The following is an 18,370-nucleotide window of genomic DNA, read 5'->3' on the forward strand; positions in this document are numbered from 1 at the left end:
TACAGTTAGGCCAATTGTTAGTCATTCCTTGTAACATTTTACAAGACATGACTATCACATACCTAACTGCAGATTTACAACCTGGGCCTTTACCAAAATCATGGCAGTTGGAAATCTTTTTTCCAATGAAAACAAATCCAATTCCTTCAGCCGACCCCTCAAAACCTTACATTTTGAGTTCCAAAATCATTTTCATTGCTCTTCACTGATACGTCAATGTCCTTTTGAAGGTAAAGTGTGCAAAATTGTACACAGTATTCCAGATGTGATGTTACCGAGGAGATGTAAGGGTAGTTAATGTGGGATAGAAACCTCAAAATTAGGCTGGCTTTAAGGATGAAATCTGGACAGACCAAACTTTGTCATAAAAAATCATGTTTCTTTTGGCCCTTGTAGTTTCACGTGAAAAACAGACCTCAATTTTTAAAACATGCATATTTATAACTTGAATTCATAATGACTTTTCGATTACTGTTAGATATATTTAGGAAAGGTAGTTACTACACTAGATAGACAGAAAAAGTATGACAAGCATGTGGATGTTTATTGAGGCTGAATGCAGTTGAATGGATTCATTGAGTTTGTCCTTTCAGCTGCCAAGCTCTTTCGGGTTGAATCTCAGCCGGTTGTGAGGGCACTTTGTTGAACGAGAAATAGCTGACTCCTTGATTCCGTTTGAAGAAAAGCAAATTCTTTGGCACCTCGTTACTTTCCTGCGAAACTTCTGAAACAACACGTTGGTGTGAATTTCACTCTACAGTTTGGGTCGGTGCTTGTCTCGTTGGCTGTAAACTTTGAGTTTATTTTTTTTTAAAAAAAACTTTTACAATGAAGCCGGGGTTAGTTTTCGTGCTGCTTTGTCTGAGTGTTTTTCTGCTAGAACTCGGTAAGTAAAATTGTAAGTAACTCGAATCAAGAAACTAAGAAAATACTTTTTAACTCCCTAGAGCTACTCCATGTTTTTTCATATTGCATTCAGCTAACTAATACATCCTTCCTATTGCCAGATTAAGATTTTTATAGACGCATTAACTGCTCGGAGTTTGAAGTCATGTTTTATGCGGGTATAAGTATTAAATTATTACATACAATGCGAAAGATAAGTGACCTGGAAGCTTCGGAACGATCCAAGCTCCAAATTCTCAGGTCCTATTGCCTCCGGGTTTCTAGGAGGGACGCTGGTATTGTCACATTGGACGGAGACTGTTGTGGATTGTGTGATGATTATAACACTAAAAAAAGTTGCATTTATATAGCACCTTTCACTTAAAATATCTCTATTGAAATAACGTGCAGAGAAATGCCATAGGAATGCATTTTAGACTTGCTTTCATATAATGCCATTCACTACCTCAGGATGTCCCAAAGTGCTTCACAGCCAATGAAGTACTTTTGAAGTGTAGTCACTGTTGTAATGTAGGAAACCTGACAGCCAATTTTCACACAGCAAGGTCCCATAAACAGCAATGAGATAATGACCAGATCATTTGTTTTTTAATGAAGAATAAATATTGGCCAGGTCACCAAGGAGAAATCGCCTGCTCTTCTTTGAATAGTGCCATAGGATTTTTTTACGTCCACCTGAGAGGGCAGCAGGGCCTTCGTTTAACGTCTCATCAGAAAGACGACACCTCCGACAGTGAGCATCCCCTCAGTACTGCACTGGAGAGTCAGCCTAGAATTTGTGCTCAAGTCTCTGGAGTTGCAAAGACCATGGACAGACAGAAACAAGTGATGACTCAGTGATGATTATTAATTGTTTCTATCACCTGGGTGGTCATGGTAACTGTTTACATATGTCATTATGTTTGATTATGAACCCTCATCCATGCCCTTGTTACCTCTCGACTTGACTATTCCAATACTTTCCTGGCTGGCCTCCCATCTTCCACCCTCCATAAACTTGAGCTCATCCAAAACTCTGCTACCCGTATCCTAACTTGCATCAAGTCCCGTTCACCCATCACCCTGTGCTCGCTGACTTACATTGGCTCCTGGTCCGCAAATGCCTCAATTTTAAAATTCTCACCCCTGTTTTCAAATCCCTCCATGATCTCGCCCTTCCCTATCTCTGTCACCTCCTCCAGCCCTACAACCCTCCGAGATCTCTGCGCTCCTCCAATTCTTGCCTCCTGCACATCCCTGATTTTAATCGCTCCACCATTGGTGACCGTGCCTTCAGCTGCCTAGACCCTAAGCCCTGGAATTCCCTCCCTGAACTTCTCTTCCTCTCTACCTCTCTCTCCTTTAAGATGCTCCATAAAACCTATCTCCTGTCCTAATATTTCCTTACGTGGCTTGGTGTCAAATTTTGTTTGAAAATCGCTCCTGTGAGGTGCCTTGAAACACTTTACTATGCTAAAGGTGCTATATAAATGCAAGTTGCTGTTGTTGTTGATAGTAATTAACTATATCGTCCTGCAGGCTTTATTGTGATTTTCTCACCTTCCTCATGCAGTGACACATAATGGCGCAAACTATATTTGTTCGGAGTGCTACATTGGGAAGTCGAACTTGTTTATGGTAATACCTACAATGTAGTTTGTGTTGTACTACAAAGTACAGCCCCCATAACACTCATTATGTATTTCGTGGTACACTGAGACACTGAACTTTAATGTTCACAATGCAGATTATATTACACGACAAGGGTGCAGTCTAAATACCCCACTCAGTTTGTATTACACTAGAAAGGTCTACGTGTCTATTATAATACTCACTAAACATCTCGTCCTCTCTCTAAGGTCCACCAGTTTAATGCCCATCATTTTGTACTGTGGTGAAAAGGAAGGGGTAAGTTCTGGATTACTTATCTGGGTGGATAATAGAATTTTTGATGTATAAACAGCTTTGCAGTTTGAGAATGGTTATGTCAGCGATCACAGATATGAAACATGGCACGTAGATATAAAATTAAATGTAAGAGATTTAGCACAGACAGCAGGAGAAACTTTTTTCTTAAACAGAGGGTTGTGAGGCAGTGATGGAGTTAGTGAATGAAGTAGAGAAACATGTCAACCTTTAACATGATTGAAGGATTTTGGGATAAAGGAATACGGGAATAGTACAGGTACAAGGGATTAGGACTATTGCTTGTGTGGAAGGTATGTACCAAATGGACTGGTTGAGCCAACGGCCTGTTTCCATGTTGTAATTTCTATATAATTCTATGTAAGTGATTGGACTGAAGAATAAGCCTGGAGTGTGTAATTTCAGACATTTTCAGTTGTGAATTCAGCAAAAATTTCTTGATTATTAAACACTCCCAGGGCAAATCTATTTTGGTTAATATTAGGTTCAAAATTGAAATTGTTGTGTACATAGGAACAGGAGTAGGCCATTCAGCCCCTCGTGCCTGTTCCGCCATTCAATTAGGTCATGGCTGATCTATATCTTAATTCCATCTACTCTCCTTGATTCCGTAACCCTTAATACCCTTGCCTAACAAAAATTTATCAATCTCAGTTTTGAAATTTTCCATTGACCCCCAGCCTCAACAGCTTTTTGGGAGAGAGAGTTCTAGATTTCCACTACCCTTCATGTGAAGAAGTGCTTCCTGACATCGTCCCTGAACGACCTAGCTTTAATTTGAAGGCTATGCCCCCTTGTTCTGGACTCTCCCACCAGAGGAAATAGTTTCTCTCTAATGTCCCTATCAAATCCTTTAATCATCTTAAACACCTCAATTAGATCACGCCTTATTCTTCTATACTCAAGGGAATACAAGTCTAGTCTATGCAACCTGTAACAACATTGTTTCTTTTAGTGGAATGCCAGAAGGATGAAAAGGTCATCAAGAACGCCGCCAAGAGTAAAAAGCAAAATGTTGGGAAGAAACTTAAACCCGTCACCAAAAAGACCAAAGTCAAACCGAAAGTGAAGAAGGTGACAGTCAAGGAGCCTGCAAGGATCTTCATAATGACTCAGCTACTGGGACAAGGCATGTTCCGGAAACCATCCGATACTTTGGTGGTTCCTGCTGGGGAGAAGCTTGTACTGCGCTGCAAAGGGAAACACATCAGTTGGGCGTACCCCAGTTATCTAGACGAGGAAAATGATGGCAGATTCAGGTATTTTTGCATCTGCTGAAATGTTATTGTCCCTGCATTCAATCAATCGCTAGACGTGTTTTTGCAGTATTTGTGTAACAGGTATTGGGGTTATTTCCTAATTAAATGCCCACTACTCTGGAGAAAAATATTTTCTTCTAGCCTTTAGTTTCATCAGGCGCAGTCACTGGGGTAGATTTTCAACTTGTCTTCCAGGTGTAGCTCATCCACTAAACCAGTTATACTCCCAGGCAGCAGGTTAAAAATCTACCCCTATTAGATCAGACACAAGATATGTTAGAAATGTGCACAGGACATGTAGGATTCGTTTTTTGCTTATACCACATGTAACAACATTGAAAAACAAATTTCACATTGACATGACCATAATTATTCTTTAATTCTTGCATCAATGCAGTTTTCATTTAAAGTGTAATGTATATATTTTGTTGTTTAAATTTTAATTGTCTGAAGAGAATTCTCAATGATTTGTGTAGCGTGGACTATATAACAGTTGCGGGAATAACCATCATTTCTTCATGAAGTTGCCAGTCATGTGTTATGAGGACATCCCAAAGTGGGATATGACACACTGCGCTTCCTGATGTATCCTCTATATTATCACTCTCCTGTTGATCACGTTGGTTATTATCTCATGTGCAGTCCAAATGATGGGTTGGGTAATGTTAATCAACACACTATGACAGCAAAATAGATTTATAGCAGATATGAAGCAATGTTATTTATTAACCTTTAAATTTATGATGCTACATCCAGCACAAACATTGTAAAGCAACAGCTAATCTGTATGGAATAGCAGGTGATTGAGTCGAACAGGAGCTATGATGCAATCTTGGTTTAGAGTTTTGTGCACAAGTGCTACAATGAGAATCAATCATTATTATATACCCAGTAATTGTCCTGAAGGACCTAATGCCACAAAAACAGTGCAGAGGCTTTATTCTCCTTTTTCTGCGTATTTTCTCCTTTCCTGAAGGTATTGTTAGGCAGTCCGTGTGGCTTTGAAGCCTATTTGTGATTGTGAGCTGTATTTAATTGTGCAAGATACACTATTGACATTCCTTTGTCTCAGTTCAGGTATGAAGGTATTAATTCCTTGGGGATTGGCTACCTTCTGGTATATCAGCCAGCCGAGCTGAGTTATGTGTGACCTTAGACAGTGAGTGTCCTCAGGCTATTTGACTGCAGGAGGCATCGCAGCTGAACCAGATCCTGTCCTTAGCCAATGGTCACACATGCTCACTTCCAGCTCGGGCCATTAGATAGCACACAGGAGTAGAAATCATAGTGGATTTTCCTTTTCCTAACCCAGAGCACTAGGGTAAATTATTTGTGTAACCCGTAGCACCAACCCAGATGAGGTCAGCTAACTTAGAAAGAACTTGGATTTAGACAGCATTTTCACAACCTCAGGATGCCCCAAAGCACTTTACAGCCAATGAAGCACTTTTGAAGTGTAGTCACAGTTGTAATGTAGGAAATGCGGCAGCCAATTTATGCACAGCAAGGTCCCACAAACAGCAAAGTGACAATAACCAGACAATCTGTATTTAGGTGTTAGTTGAAAGATAAATATTGGCCAGGACATCGGGAGAACTCCCATGCTCTTCTTCGAAATAGTGCCATGGGATCTTTTACGTCCACCTGAGAGGGCAGACGAGACCCTCGGTTTAATGTTTCATTTGAATGACGGCACCTCCGACAGTGCAGCACAGACTGGGGATTGAACTGGGAGCCTTCCTGGTCTGTATGTCTCAGTTACTCACTGACTCAATCAGCTCAGCCTTTGTGGGAGCACAGCAAGAGATTATAAATAATATTTATAAATAAAGGGAAGTGTTATGAAGAGTTCTGAATGGTGTTTTGGGTAAGATTTGTTATTTTTATTTTTGATTCCTGACACTTACAGATTGAATTATATTTTAAAGTTTTTTTTTACTTTACAGCATTAATCATCGTGAAAAGTTTAGCCAGCTGATAGTAGCGAATAGCACAGGAGCTGATACTGGTGAATACAGCTGCTGGGCGTTGGACTGTGACGCCCAGACCTGCAGAAAGGACGACTCCAAAACTGGCAGCACCTACGTCTTCTTCACTGGTGGGGACCACATTCTGACGTTAGCTTTAAAGCAGTTGCAGAAATAGGCCTGCTGACTGACTGCTAGAATTCAATATTAAAAATATATATGCTAGAATGGTTTAAATTTAACAAATTAAATTTTAGGCTGGAACTTTATGGTTCCCTGATTACATTTGGGGTACGGTGGTGTAGTGGTTTCTGTTACCGGACTAATAATCCAGAGAATGTGAGTTCAAATCCCATTATGGCAGTTTGAGAATTTGAATTCAGTTTAAAAATATCTAGTAATAAAAAGCTGGTATCAGTAAAAAGTGAGGAAGCTGTCAGATTGTCGTAAAAACCCAACTGGTTCAGTAATGTCCTTTAGGGAAGGAAACCTGATGTCCTCACCTGGCCTTTATGTGACTCCAGTCCCACACTAATATGATTGACTCTTAACTGCCCTCTGAAGTGTTCTAGCAAACCACTCAGATGTTTCAAACTGTTACATGCAGCAGTTCAAGAAGGAATCCCACCACCACCTTCTCAGGGCTACGAGGGCTGAGCAACAAATGCTAGCCTTGCCAGCGATGCCCACATCCTGAATGAATAAAAAAAATTATGGTTCAGGAGCTTGAATTATGAATACAGCAGGTCTTGCACATCAGACTTATGCCCATGAAGTGGGTGTCTCAGATAATTGGGATGTTAGCACTTTCTGATCATTAAATGATTGTCTTTTTTTTGCTCTCTGTGGTGAAACCATTATACCAGCCTCAAAATGATGCCACTGGTGAAGTTAGCAGCGTAAGCTTCAACAAAGATACTTTAATACCATCACTCTCTAATATAATATAATGATATATTCTCTCTGTGGGATTTCTTCCTGGTCGATGGCAAGTTCTTGATAAATAAACGGTGCCCTTCTGATTGTCAGATTTCCATTCTAACATGGAGTGTTGTAATGTTGAGATGTACTATATTATCCTCCTATGTGCAAGGCAACTGTGCTATTACCAGATCCCCAATGTCTTGGGCAGTTTGAGGTGCAAAGTAATAATATGGTTGCCACCAGTGTCTTCAGCCTAAAGTGCCATGTGGATGATCATACTCGGCCTTTTTTCGAGGTCCCCACCATCTTAGAAGCCAAAGTCCAACCAATTTGGTTCACGCCACATGACGTTGAGAAGCTAAGTACATTGGACACAGCAAAAACTATAGGTCCTGACAACCTCCTGGCTGTAGTGCTGAAGACCAGTGCATCAGAACTAGTCATCCCTCCCAGCCAAGCTATTCAAACTCTATTGCTGGAATATGGGATTAGATTGGACTGGGCTTGATGGCCGGCGCGGACACGATGGGCCGAAGGGCCTCGATCTGTGCTGTATAACTCTATGACTCTCTATGACTCTATGACACTGGCAGCTACCTGGCAATGTGGAAAATTGCCCAGGTATGTCCTGTCCACAAAATGCAGGGCAAATCTAACCTAGCTAATTACCACCCTATCAGCCTCTTCCCAATCATCAGCAAAATGATTAAACAAATAAAAAAATAATGCCATCAAGTTATACCTACTCACTAATAGCACTCAGTTCAGGTTCTGCCAGAACCACTCAGCTCCTGACCTCATTACAGCCTTGATCCAGGCATGGATGCAAGAGCTGAATGCCAGAGGAGAAATAAGGGTAGCTTCCCTCTTCATCAAGGCAGCATTCGACTGAATGTGGCATCAAGGAGCCCTCGCAAAACCGAGGTCGATGGGGTCTACGGGAAAACCCTCCAGTCATATATGACACACGAAGATGATTGTGGTTGTCTAAGGCAGGTTATTATTGCAGCCTCAGAATTTCACTGTAGGAGGTCCGCAGGGCAGTGTCCTTGGCCCAACCATCTTGAACTGCTTCATCAATGACCTTCCCTCTGTTATAAGGTCAGGAATGGGGCTGTTCACTAATGATTCCATTCACAACTCTTCTGATAAGAGGGCAGCCAATGCAAGCCCACAAATTACATTCGTAACATTCGCACCACATAAGTGCCAGGTAATGACCATCTCCAACAGAAAAAAGGCTGAACCATTTCCCCCTGACCTTCAACAGTACCATCATCTTTAAATCCCTCCCCACCTTTAAAATCCTGGTTGCACCGTTGACCAGAAGCCTAACTGGACCAGCCAAAAGAACACCGTGGCTACAACAGCAAGGTAGAGGCTGGGTATTCTGTGATAAGTGGCTCACCTCTTTACCCCTCAGTGCCTGTCCACCATCTACAAGGCTCAAGTCAGAAGTATGAAGGAATACTCACCACTCCTGGAAGGGTGCATCCACTAGAATGCTCAAGAAGCTCTATGCAATGCAGGACAAAGCAGTCTGCTCGATTGATGCCCCAGGCACTAAACTCAATATCTACTGCTCCACCATCGGAATACTGCTATAGTATGTGCCACCCTACAGTATGTACTATCTACAGGATGCACTGCAGCAACTCTCTGAGCTTACTTCGACAGCACCTTACAGCTGCGACCTCTACCACCGAGAAGGACGAGCAGCAAGATCATGAGGATACCATCACCTGCACGTTCCCCTTCCAAGTCACACACCATCCTGACTTGATGTGGAGATGCCGGTGATGGACTGGGGTTGACAATTGTAAACAATTTTACAACACCAAGTTATAGTCCAGCAATTTTATTTTAAATTCACAAGCTTTCGGAGATTTTCTCCTTCCTCAGGCAAATGTTTCAAGATCTCCTTGAAGCCTACGCATTTATACATATTGAACAATACATGGTGTTTACAGACTGCCCCTGCAACTGCCCGTTGCCAAGGCAATCACCGTGTTCAGACAGAGAGGTGTTACCTGCAGAACCCCCGAATACACATTCAACAAAAAAACAAACAGGGAAAAAAAAACAGAGAAAAAAAAAACACAGAGAGAGGCAGAAACATCCGGAAGGCAGAGAGAGCCAGCAAATGACCCATTATATTAAAAACAGACACACCACCTATCCTTCATCGTTGCTGGGTCAAAATCTCTGAATTCCCTAACTAATGCCATTATGGGAGTGCCACCACCAAAGAGACTGCAGTGGTTTAAGGAGAAGGCCCACCACCACTTTCTCAGGGCAACTAGAGATGAGCAATAAATCCGGCCGTGCCAGCGTGGCTCACATCCCGAGAACACATTTTTAGGAAAGGATTCTCTCCCCAGTTCGCAGGGTAATAGTATTGTGTTTGCCAGATCCTTCTTCTGATGTGCCAGGCTTTCTGGGTGTGTAGAATATTGATAGGACTACCAGATCCTCTCTGATGTTTGAGGTATTGATGTGATGATTGATACTGGATTGTGAACAGCATGCAAGCTAAAAGTGGCTGGTTTAAATGAAATCCAGTAAGTTTTCCATCTTAAAATCAGAAAATTGAAATCATGATTCTACAGGAACTAAATCATTTAATGAGTATAAATGGTGTGAGGTTGTGCAGCTTTAAATGAACAAAGTCACTATTTCTTTTTCTCTCCACAGATCCACGTGAACTGTTTGTGCCCACGAACGATTACTATGAAGCCGTTCAGCTTCGCACAGACAAGCCCACAAGGTTACCGTGCCAAGTAACAAACCCTCTGGCCACGGTATCTCTGCACCGGGAATTTCCACCAGAGGTGATTCCAGTGGATGGGAAATTAATCACATTTGATGTGAAGAAAGGCTTTGTTGTCCACAAGGCCATGCCATTGTTTGCTGGCACAGTGTATTGTGTGGCAAGTTATCGGGGGCTAATGCAGAGTTCCACAAAATATCTCCTCATATTTATGAATTGTAAGTATATTGATTATCCTTTTAAAAAAATTGTCATCTAATAAATCATACTAGACGTGTTTCATTTTACAATTATATCCCATCCTATCTAACACAACATGACAGAAATGGTAGAACAGAGATTGTAAACAATGTATAATTAAATAACTAATAAAATAAGCAATACTACTTATACTTGAGCAGTCAGTGCAGGAAATCATCACCATAGTTTTAAAAACTAAAGTCCAGTGGATGCTCTCTCGGCTGTTTCTTCTACACCCCTCAGAGACTGGAACACTTCAGCAATTAATTCCGAGGGCCACACAAATGTGTCCCCAATACCCAGTCTAGCCAATGTGACCCTTAGCACCTAGAAACCCCTTCTTCCCCAGGAACAACTCTGTACATTCATTAATGAGTTTCATCGATTTCAGTGTTCTTTAGGTGTTACCTAATTACCTATGAAGTATTACCTTAATTGTACAGAGAAACAAGAGATGATTCATAGAGATATATGAAATGTAGACAATCTTTGAACGTAAACTATGTATTTTTTCTCTCTCAGATCCATCTGCACCTCCATCAGCTACAATCACAGCCTCTTCTAGCTCCGTACATGTGGGCGTAAACTTTAATTTAACATGTACAGCTCTTGGAGAAACTGATATAGAGGTGGACTTCACTTGGGAATTCCCTGGCCAGCAGGTAAGCCGTAACCCTCCAAAGATGTTGGCCTAGAAATTAATTTGCGCTGGCCTGCTGGCATGAACTGGGCACAGGGAATGATCCCTGCACCTGAACAGATAAGCCCAAGGCATACCTGATATTCAGTCTCAGGCCTCATTTAAGTGAGACCAGTGAGCTGCGGACACCTGTTGGACATCCCCAGGCAGCTCGCTGGTGAAGAGGCTTTGAATTTCGGGCAGCTGCCTTGCCAGCAGTGGCCCTCAGGTAAGTGCTTAAAGAGGAAAGTGATTGTTTGGGGGGTGTGGGGGGGTGAAGGGGAGGTAAAGTGGCCACTGGGAGAGGAGGGCCGATTGGGAGGAAGCAAAGGAGGGCACGAGGGAGATTGGGAGGGGGCGATCGAGACAATAGGAGGACGCGGGGGAGATCGGTTTGGAGCCGATTGGGATGGGGGCGATTGCGAAATTGGGATGGGGGCTGTCGGGAGATTAGGATGGGGGGGGGGTCAAAGCAGCAGATGGTAGGTGGGAATCAGGATCAGGGGGTGAGCTGTGGCCAGTAATGCCCCATGCTGCCTTCCATATTGGTGCAGGCAAAAAAAAGGCTTCCAGGGCTTGCACCAGAAACAGGCGTTAGACCCTTTGCTTATGCAAATAAGGGGCCCAACGCCTATTTAAGGCCCCCAATGCAAAATTGGCGGCTGCGTTCTGAAAAATCAGGTCTACATGCAGCCTAATCGCCGGTCCTTAAAGAGACTGCTGCAGGCTGCCACCATAAAGGTAAGTTTGTAAAACATATCCACCTGAATGTGAAGCCAGGCAGAGCAGGAGTGCTCCTCCCGACCCCACCTTAAAACCGAGTCCAGTTTTTTGATTACACCTCTGTGACGTGCTTTGGGACATTTCTCTACATCAAAGATATTAGATTAATGCAAGTTCTTGTTGTTGTCGTGGATGTCGTCATTCTATAGCATCAATTCATACATTTTCGAAGACCAGCCGCCAGCCACCCAGAATTGCTGTGAATATTGAATTCCCATTGATCGAAAGTCAAGAAGTATCCAACCTGAGAAAAGTCATTACCTTTATTGCTGCTTCCCTGAGCAACACTAAAGTTTTCTGACTTGAATGTTTCCTGATTGGCACCCAGGACTGAAAGTATAGTTCACCACATCAATACCAATTGGTGCGGCAATTTATACATTCCCAAAGTGACTATAAATTAATTGGGTCCCCGCTGACCCTGGAGACTGAGAACAATAGGTCACTGTGGAAAGAAAGTAAGGTATTTCTTTCAAGGTAGGAGATTTACAAATATGTTTCTTATTCATACGTAGAGAGAGAACTTTATATTGATACAGAACTGAAAACTCCATTTGTAAAGCTCTTAAGTGATGCTATTGTGTTAAGAAAATGTAATTGATATTTTTTCTCACATTTTTTAAATTCTATCTGCTGCTACTTTGCTCCTTATTTCCTTTTTTACTGTATCCAGCTGGGAAGACCAACCTATACCAGGGAAAGCCAGCAGCCCGTATATGTTGATGGCCAGATACGCCAATCGTCTCGAAGCGTACTTCTAGTGGATGAGGGGCGTCCTGTCGACGATGGGCTCTACACGTGTATTGCTCAGAACCTGCAGGGGAGAACCACGGTGTCCACTCGTGTAACTGTGCTTCCACACACAAGTCCTGGTCAAACATAAGCACAGGAGCAAGGCCAAGAGTTTCCCTAAGTTACTGATAATAACTCTGAAAAAATGGAAAAAACAACTGGAATTTAAAAAAAACAAATCTGTATCATCAGTGCTAAATAATTAGTTGTATATTTTTCATTTCTGCTTTAGAAAAACAGTATTATTTTGCAATTTAAAGTTCTGTTTTCTTTATATTTCATGATGTAACTTTTACTCTTGTATCATAAGCCTTACGTTTTTTGGTCATGTGATGGTCTTAGCTGTTAATCGTTCTGAGTGTTCGAATAGCGATCATCTTAAAGTGAAGCAGACCAGTTCAAGACACTTCACTTTATAAGGGGAAGGATATGTGATTGGAATATACTGACATCATTTGTAACTGAAACTCCTATTCTTATTGTAATTTTAATAAAAACCGAAACTAAGAAGTAATAATGATGTGGAGATGCCGGTGATGGACTGGGGTTGACAATTGTAAACAATTTTACAACACCAAGTTATAGTCCAGCAATTTTATTTTAAATTCACAAGCTTTTGGAGGCTTCCTCCTTCGTCAGGTAAATGTTCAGAAGTAATAAAACTACTGCACTGCAAGCCTGCAGTGCTGGCTAATATGGCAGCAGGGGCAGTGGGTTTTTGTAGCTTGCTGTTGTTGCTTTATCTAGGAACTGACCCTACTTATAAGATTCCTAATGAAGCAGTACTGCTCCTTTAATAGTCTTTCACAGTTTGATATATTTGATCAAGTAGAAGCATGAAGCCAAGTCTGAATTCTGTGTTCAGCATTGTATTTTATACAAGATGTAGAGGCGGGAGACAGCATGTTGCTACATTACTATGTTTACACAGAGGACATTGGGAGAACTGTGTGGATTGAGTGCTGTGTAAAATGGGGGACTGCAGAGGGAGTTGAATGGATTGAGTTGTGTGTTACTATATTACACATAGACAGCAGAGGGAGCTACATGAATTGAGCATTGATACTACATGGGAGATAGAGAAACTGCATGGATGGAGCTGCTTATTACGCAGGGGGACAGCAGGGGGAGCTGACTGAATTGAGCATTGTATTACACAGGGGACAGGAGAGAATTTATATGAATTTGGACACAAGGATGAGAATTTTACAATCGAGGACAGGTATCAGAAAATTCTTCTGCACACAAAGAGTGATCAGCGTCTGGGATAAACTTGCAGAATCATTAAAAAAACAATTGGATTCTACAATTGGTGGTGGTGGGTGGTGTTGGGATATCTGAGTGGATGAATCAAATAGGCCAAATGGGCCTCCTCATCCATAATTATCTTGTGATCTTGTGACGACCATGGATTGAGCTTTATTTCCACAGGGAGCAGTAGAGGAGACTGTACTGAACAGACCCTTCTCATTTTATCTGTGATGGGTCCTAGTAGATGTACCAAACAGTGTGTGCTAGATGGACCTAATAAATTTCTCATTACTCTGACTTTGGATGAACTTTACTCTGTATCTTACTCTGTTATACTTAATGATGTGGCGATGCCGGTGATGGACTGGGGTTGACAATTGTAAACAATTTTACAACACCAAGTTATAGTCCAGCAATTTTATTTTAAATTCACAAGCTTTCGGAGGCTACCTCCTTCCTCAGGTGAACGATGTGGAAATGAAATCCTCGAAATGAAGTCGCATTTATAATTCACAGAACAATGCTTGGTGAGTACAGACAGTTTTTTCAACTGCCCGTTGCCAAGGCAATCAGTGTGCAGACAGACAGGTGTTACCTGCAAGGTCTCAGAATATACAAATCACCAAAAAAAACAACAAACAAAAAAAAACAGAGATAGAGAGGTAGAAACATAGAAAAGACAGCAACTGACCCGTTATATTAAAAACAGATAACATTTGTTCGCTGGTGGGGTAACGTGTAGCGTGACATGAACCCAAGATCCCGGTTGAGGCCGTCCTCATGGGTGCGGAACTTGGCAATCAATTTCTGCTCGACGATTTTGCGTTGTCGTGTGTCTCGAAGGCCGCCTTCGGGTAAGCGTACTCCAAGGCGGCCTTCGAGACATACGACAACGCAAAATCGTCGAGCAGAAATTGATAGCCAAGTTCCGCACCCATGAGGATGGCCTCAACCGGGATCTTGGGTTCATGTCACGCTACACGTTACCCCACCAGCGAACAAATGTTATCTGTTTTTAATATAACGGGTCAGTTGCTGTCTTTTCTATGTTTCTACCTCTCTATCTCTGTTTTTTTTTGTTTGTTGTTTTTTTTGGTGATTTGTATATTCTGTGAGACCTGGCAGGTAACACCTGTCTGTCTGCACACTGATTGCCTTGGCAACGGGCAGTTGAAAAAACTGTCTGTACTCACCAAGCATTGTTCTGTGAATTATAAATGCGACTTCATTTCGAGGATTTCATTTCCACATCGTTCACCTGAGGAAGGAGGTAGCCTCCGAAAGCTTGTGAATTTAAAATAAAATTGCTGGACTATAACTTGGTGTTGTAAAATTGTTTACAATTGTTATACTTAACACTGAGATTGGGTGTTCAAAGTGAAAAGTGTTCTATTCCCCAGCAGCAACATTCCCATCCAATGAGCAAAAAAACCCCTACATTTTAAATAAATGTACATGTTTGATGGATTCATGATTCGCTAGGGGCCTAACATTTTAGCATTTTGGATGACTTTAAGATGTGATTCAAATGTATATATTACAATTGCTGCCTTGTTTGATGTTAAAAGAAAAACTCGCATTTATGTAATGTTTTATCATATCTCTTTCCGTAATGTCTCAAAGTGTGCCACATACAGAAGTCCAATGACTGTTATTTAGTCAATTGTACCAGACATTTTTGCACATAGCAAGACTGTACAAGGAGCAGTGAGATGAATGAGCAGTTAATCTGTTTTTGGTGGTGTTGGTTAACAAAGGAATGTTGGCCAGGGCATTGAGAGAACGCCTTGTCCTTCTTTCATCAGTACCATGGGATCCTTAATGTCCACCTGAACCAATACACAAGAACTCAGTTTAAGGTCTCATCTGAAGGATGGCACATGTGACAATGCAGCACTCCCTGAGAAATGCCCTCAAGTGTCAGCCCAGGTTATGTGCTCAAGCCCTGTTGTGGGGCTAAAACACACAGCCTTCAACTCACAGGTGAGAGATTTGTGCCGTGCAAGCCTGACTCTGGTTGTGAAGGCAGAAGAATGATTATAGTTTGCTTTCTATTACAACACAATTGCCTTTAGTGAATCAGCTCCAGCATCGCAAGTACAAAGGCCCAGAATTGTCATAGGAACATAGAAATTGCTAGATGAAAAAAGACCAAGGGCATCCTAATTCACCTTCTACCATCCTGATAGTCGCATGATACGACGTTAATGGAGTTGTTGACTAATCATGGCAATCAATCTCTATCAATTAGTCTACAACAGACCCAGAGAATCTTTTTTTTAGAAAATTGTGTCTATGAAGTAGTTAAAAGTGCACCATTGTAAAAATTGAAGCATGTTAGTTTGCAGTGACACTACTGACTTTTCCCAAGTCTGATCAGTATTTATTATACAATTTCTAACATGAAGATTTTAAAAATATATTCTTTCACTTTTAAAGTGCCTGAGAAAATGAGACAAATCAACATTTAAAAATAAAAACATTTTTTTATTTGTCTGCTGTTACCGATACTCAGATCAATTAATATTCTCACCTGCTGTACATGCTCTGTATATTCCAATGGGGTGATACTGTCTGCACCACTGTTCCTATGGGGGGGGCTTCTATACAAAACATATGCTGAATGCACAATGCAAGGCACTTCCTGCTTTCTGCTAATCTTCCAAGTAAATTGATCTCTGGTCAGTCCCAACATCCCTGAACTTCTATAACTAACTTCTTTGGTGTGGATGGCATTGCCCGTATCTAGAAATATTGGCTTTAAGGGCAGTCAGGCATATTTAAATGCTACACAAATCTAAATGAAATATAACTGTATAGGCTAATTTTAACCAACGTTATCATTGAATCTTTTGGCATTTTAAATACATATCAGTGGCAATCAAAATCCAACACAATATTCTCTATAAGGCAATAAAGTGCTATTATTTTACACAGATATCTGCATCACATAACTTTTACTAATTCCATCTCTGCATCTTTCTGTTTGTCATGTTTTTTAAACATTACACTGTTCATTTATCTTTCTGAATGGCATTGTGTGCATCACAGCTCTGAGTGTTACAAGATCCGTATTAAAATCTTGTTTGAGTGTTATGTGTGTAATTTTCAGAACCATTTGCACTGCCCTGAGTTTGTTTATCGTATATCTCTTTGAAAGTTTTTATGCTAGCTGCTATGCGATAGTTGCTGGAAACAAGCACTTCATAGTTTTCATGGAGATCACAGGCTGCCCGCAGTTTCTTTGGGGATTGGGAGCTCTCCTCTGTAGTTCCCATGGAAATTGCAAGGATGCAACATAGATATCACAGGCCGTCTTCTATAGTTCCCAAAGATACTGCAGGCTATCCAATTCATATGGGACTGTGGGCTGTCCTCTGTAATGCACAGGGCAGGCTGTCTATAATTTCTGCGCAGCCTACAAGCTCAAACAGTTTCATTGAAGACACAAGCTATTCTTCATGGACAACTATGAAGACTACAGATGACATTTTGTAGTAGCAATTGGAAGCCTTTTTGAAATTCTGAAATAACTGCGATAGATATGTTGTAAATACAATTGTAATGTTATAATGTGCATGTACTTGTGTTATGAGGAGATGTAAGCTGAAGTTATAATTTGTAGCAAAGGCTTTGGTACAATGACTTATTCTTTGAATTGGATTTTTACAAGCCTTGATTTACTTTCAAATAAAATCTTGAGATGAATTCTTATTTTGTATTTGTGCATGATATCAGTTTCCACTTTGTAATATTTAAGAATTTCACATATGGCTATCACACTTCTTGACTATGTGGATAATTAAACAACCCGTCTCCTATTTTAGCTGACCAGAAGTTCCCGAATGATCATCATTGCTATCAGACTCTACTTGCATGAATTGCATAACTAGTGTCAGAGTCTACATGGCTATTGTTGATTGCAGGGACTAACTGGTCTTGGTAACAAACTAAAAAATAAACTCAGGTTTTTTTTAAGGTAAGAATGACAGTTTGTGTCAAGGAAGAAAAAAATCTCACTAAGTAGCACAAAATGGTATCATTTTGATAAAACCAAGAACACTTTTAGGTATCTGAAATTGTCAGGAAACAAAACAAACAGCAAATGCCCTTTAATAAGGTGTCTCAGAGCTAAGCTCTGTACCAGTTTCTTTTGATAAACACTGTTTCTTAAATGTACAGCACGTGGACCATATAAAAACAAGTTCAATTGTCCTCTTATCCAAGTCTGTTGTCGGCTCTACTAATGTTTCATCCGAGGAATGGTAGCACTGCAGTGATGTACCCTTTAAAGATGCGATGCAGTTTTATATTTAAAGATCAGCTGATGTCTCCAATTAGCTCAGTGCCCAAATCCACTGATACAACCAACACCAAGCATGCTGAGGTAGATGCTTCCAATGTGTCTCAGACAATATGAAGGTTGTTGAGTTCTGTTGAGAAGTTCCTGTTCTTCCAATGCTTACTGTCACCTTAATGATATTTCTAATGACTCTGAGTGAAGTGGTCTCCATGAAGTCTCTACAGTCGGCGACATATCTCCATTTTGCAGCTTCCAGACTAGTTCCTCTCTCTCTTGACAAAGTCTTTCCTTGACCAGAGCTTCTTTCTCCAAAGTCTGTTGCAGGACCTCGTGCTCAATGGATAATTGCCTGAAGTAAAATGATAGACAAGAAATTTAGCATTGAGGCACATTTCTTTTTATATGTATTTCAAATATTTAGTATGAACTTTATGTTTTATGCCTTTGACCTCCCCTCGACCTCCGATCTCCCCAAGGCCTCCGATCTCCCCCTAAACACCGATCTCCCAAAGCCTTTCTGATCTCCCCCCCACCTTCACGATCTTTCCCTCCCTCCTATCTGCTCCCCGGCTGCAGCCTACCAGGTCTTCC

The 18,370-nt window shown here is 41.2% G+C and overlaps 2 protein-coding genes across 2 annotated transcripts in view; one reads left to right on the forward strand and one right to left on the reverse strand.

Annotated features, from left to right (window-relative positions):
* Positions 1-492: 492 nt before the first annotated feature.
* Positions 493-13,773, forward strand: LOC137332072 (platelet-derived growth factor receptor-like protein). Its single transcript, XM_067995793.1, has 6 exons — positions 493-886; positions 3,767-4,070; positions 6,017-6,168; positions 9,656-9,949; positions 10,494-10,633; positions 12,107-13,773. Exons 1-6 carry the CDS (start codon positions 829-831, stop codon positions 12,314-12,316), a joined length of 1,158 nt encoding a protein of 385 aa, XP_067851894.1. The 5' UTR covers positions 493-828; the 3' UTR covers positions 12,317-13,773.
* A 2,169-nt stretch (positions 13,774-15,942) lies between these two features.
* LOC137332332 (coiled-coil domain-containing protein 69-like) overlaps positions 15,943-18,370 on the reverse strand; it is a 37,197-nt gene continuing 34,769 nt past the window's right edge. The window contains exon 9 of the mRNA XM_067996081.1: positions 15,943-18,128. Coding sequence (XP_067852182.1) covers positions 17,945-18,128 — 184 coding nt within the window. The 3' untranslated portion in view covers positions 15,943-17,944. The remainder of the gene's footprint in view (positions 18,129-18,370) is intronic.

The sequence above is a fragment of the Heptranchias perlo genome, chromosome 14, assembly GCF_035084215.1.
Source record: "Heptranchias perlo isolate sHepPer1 chromosome 14, sHepPer1.hap1, whole genome shotgun sequence".
In the NCBI taxonomy this organism is placed as follows: Eukaryota; Metazoa; Chordata; class Chondrichthyes; order Hexanchiformes; family Hexanchidae; genus Heptranchias; species Heptranchias perlo.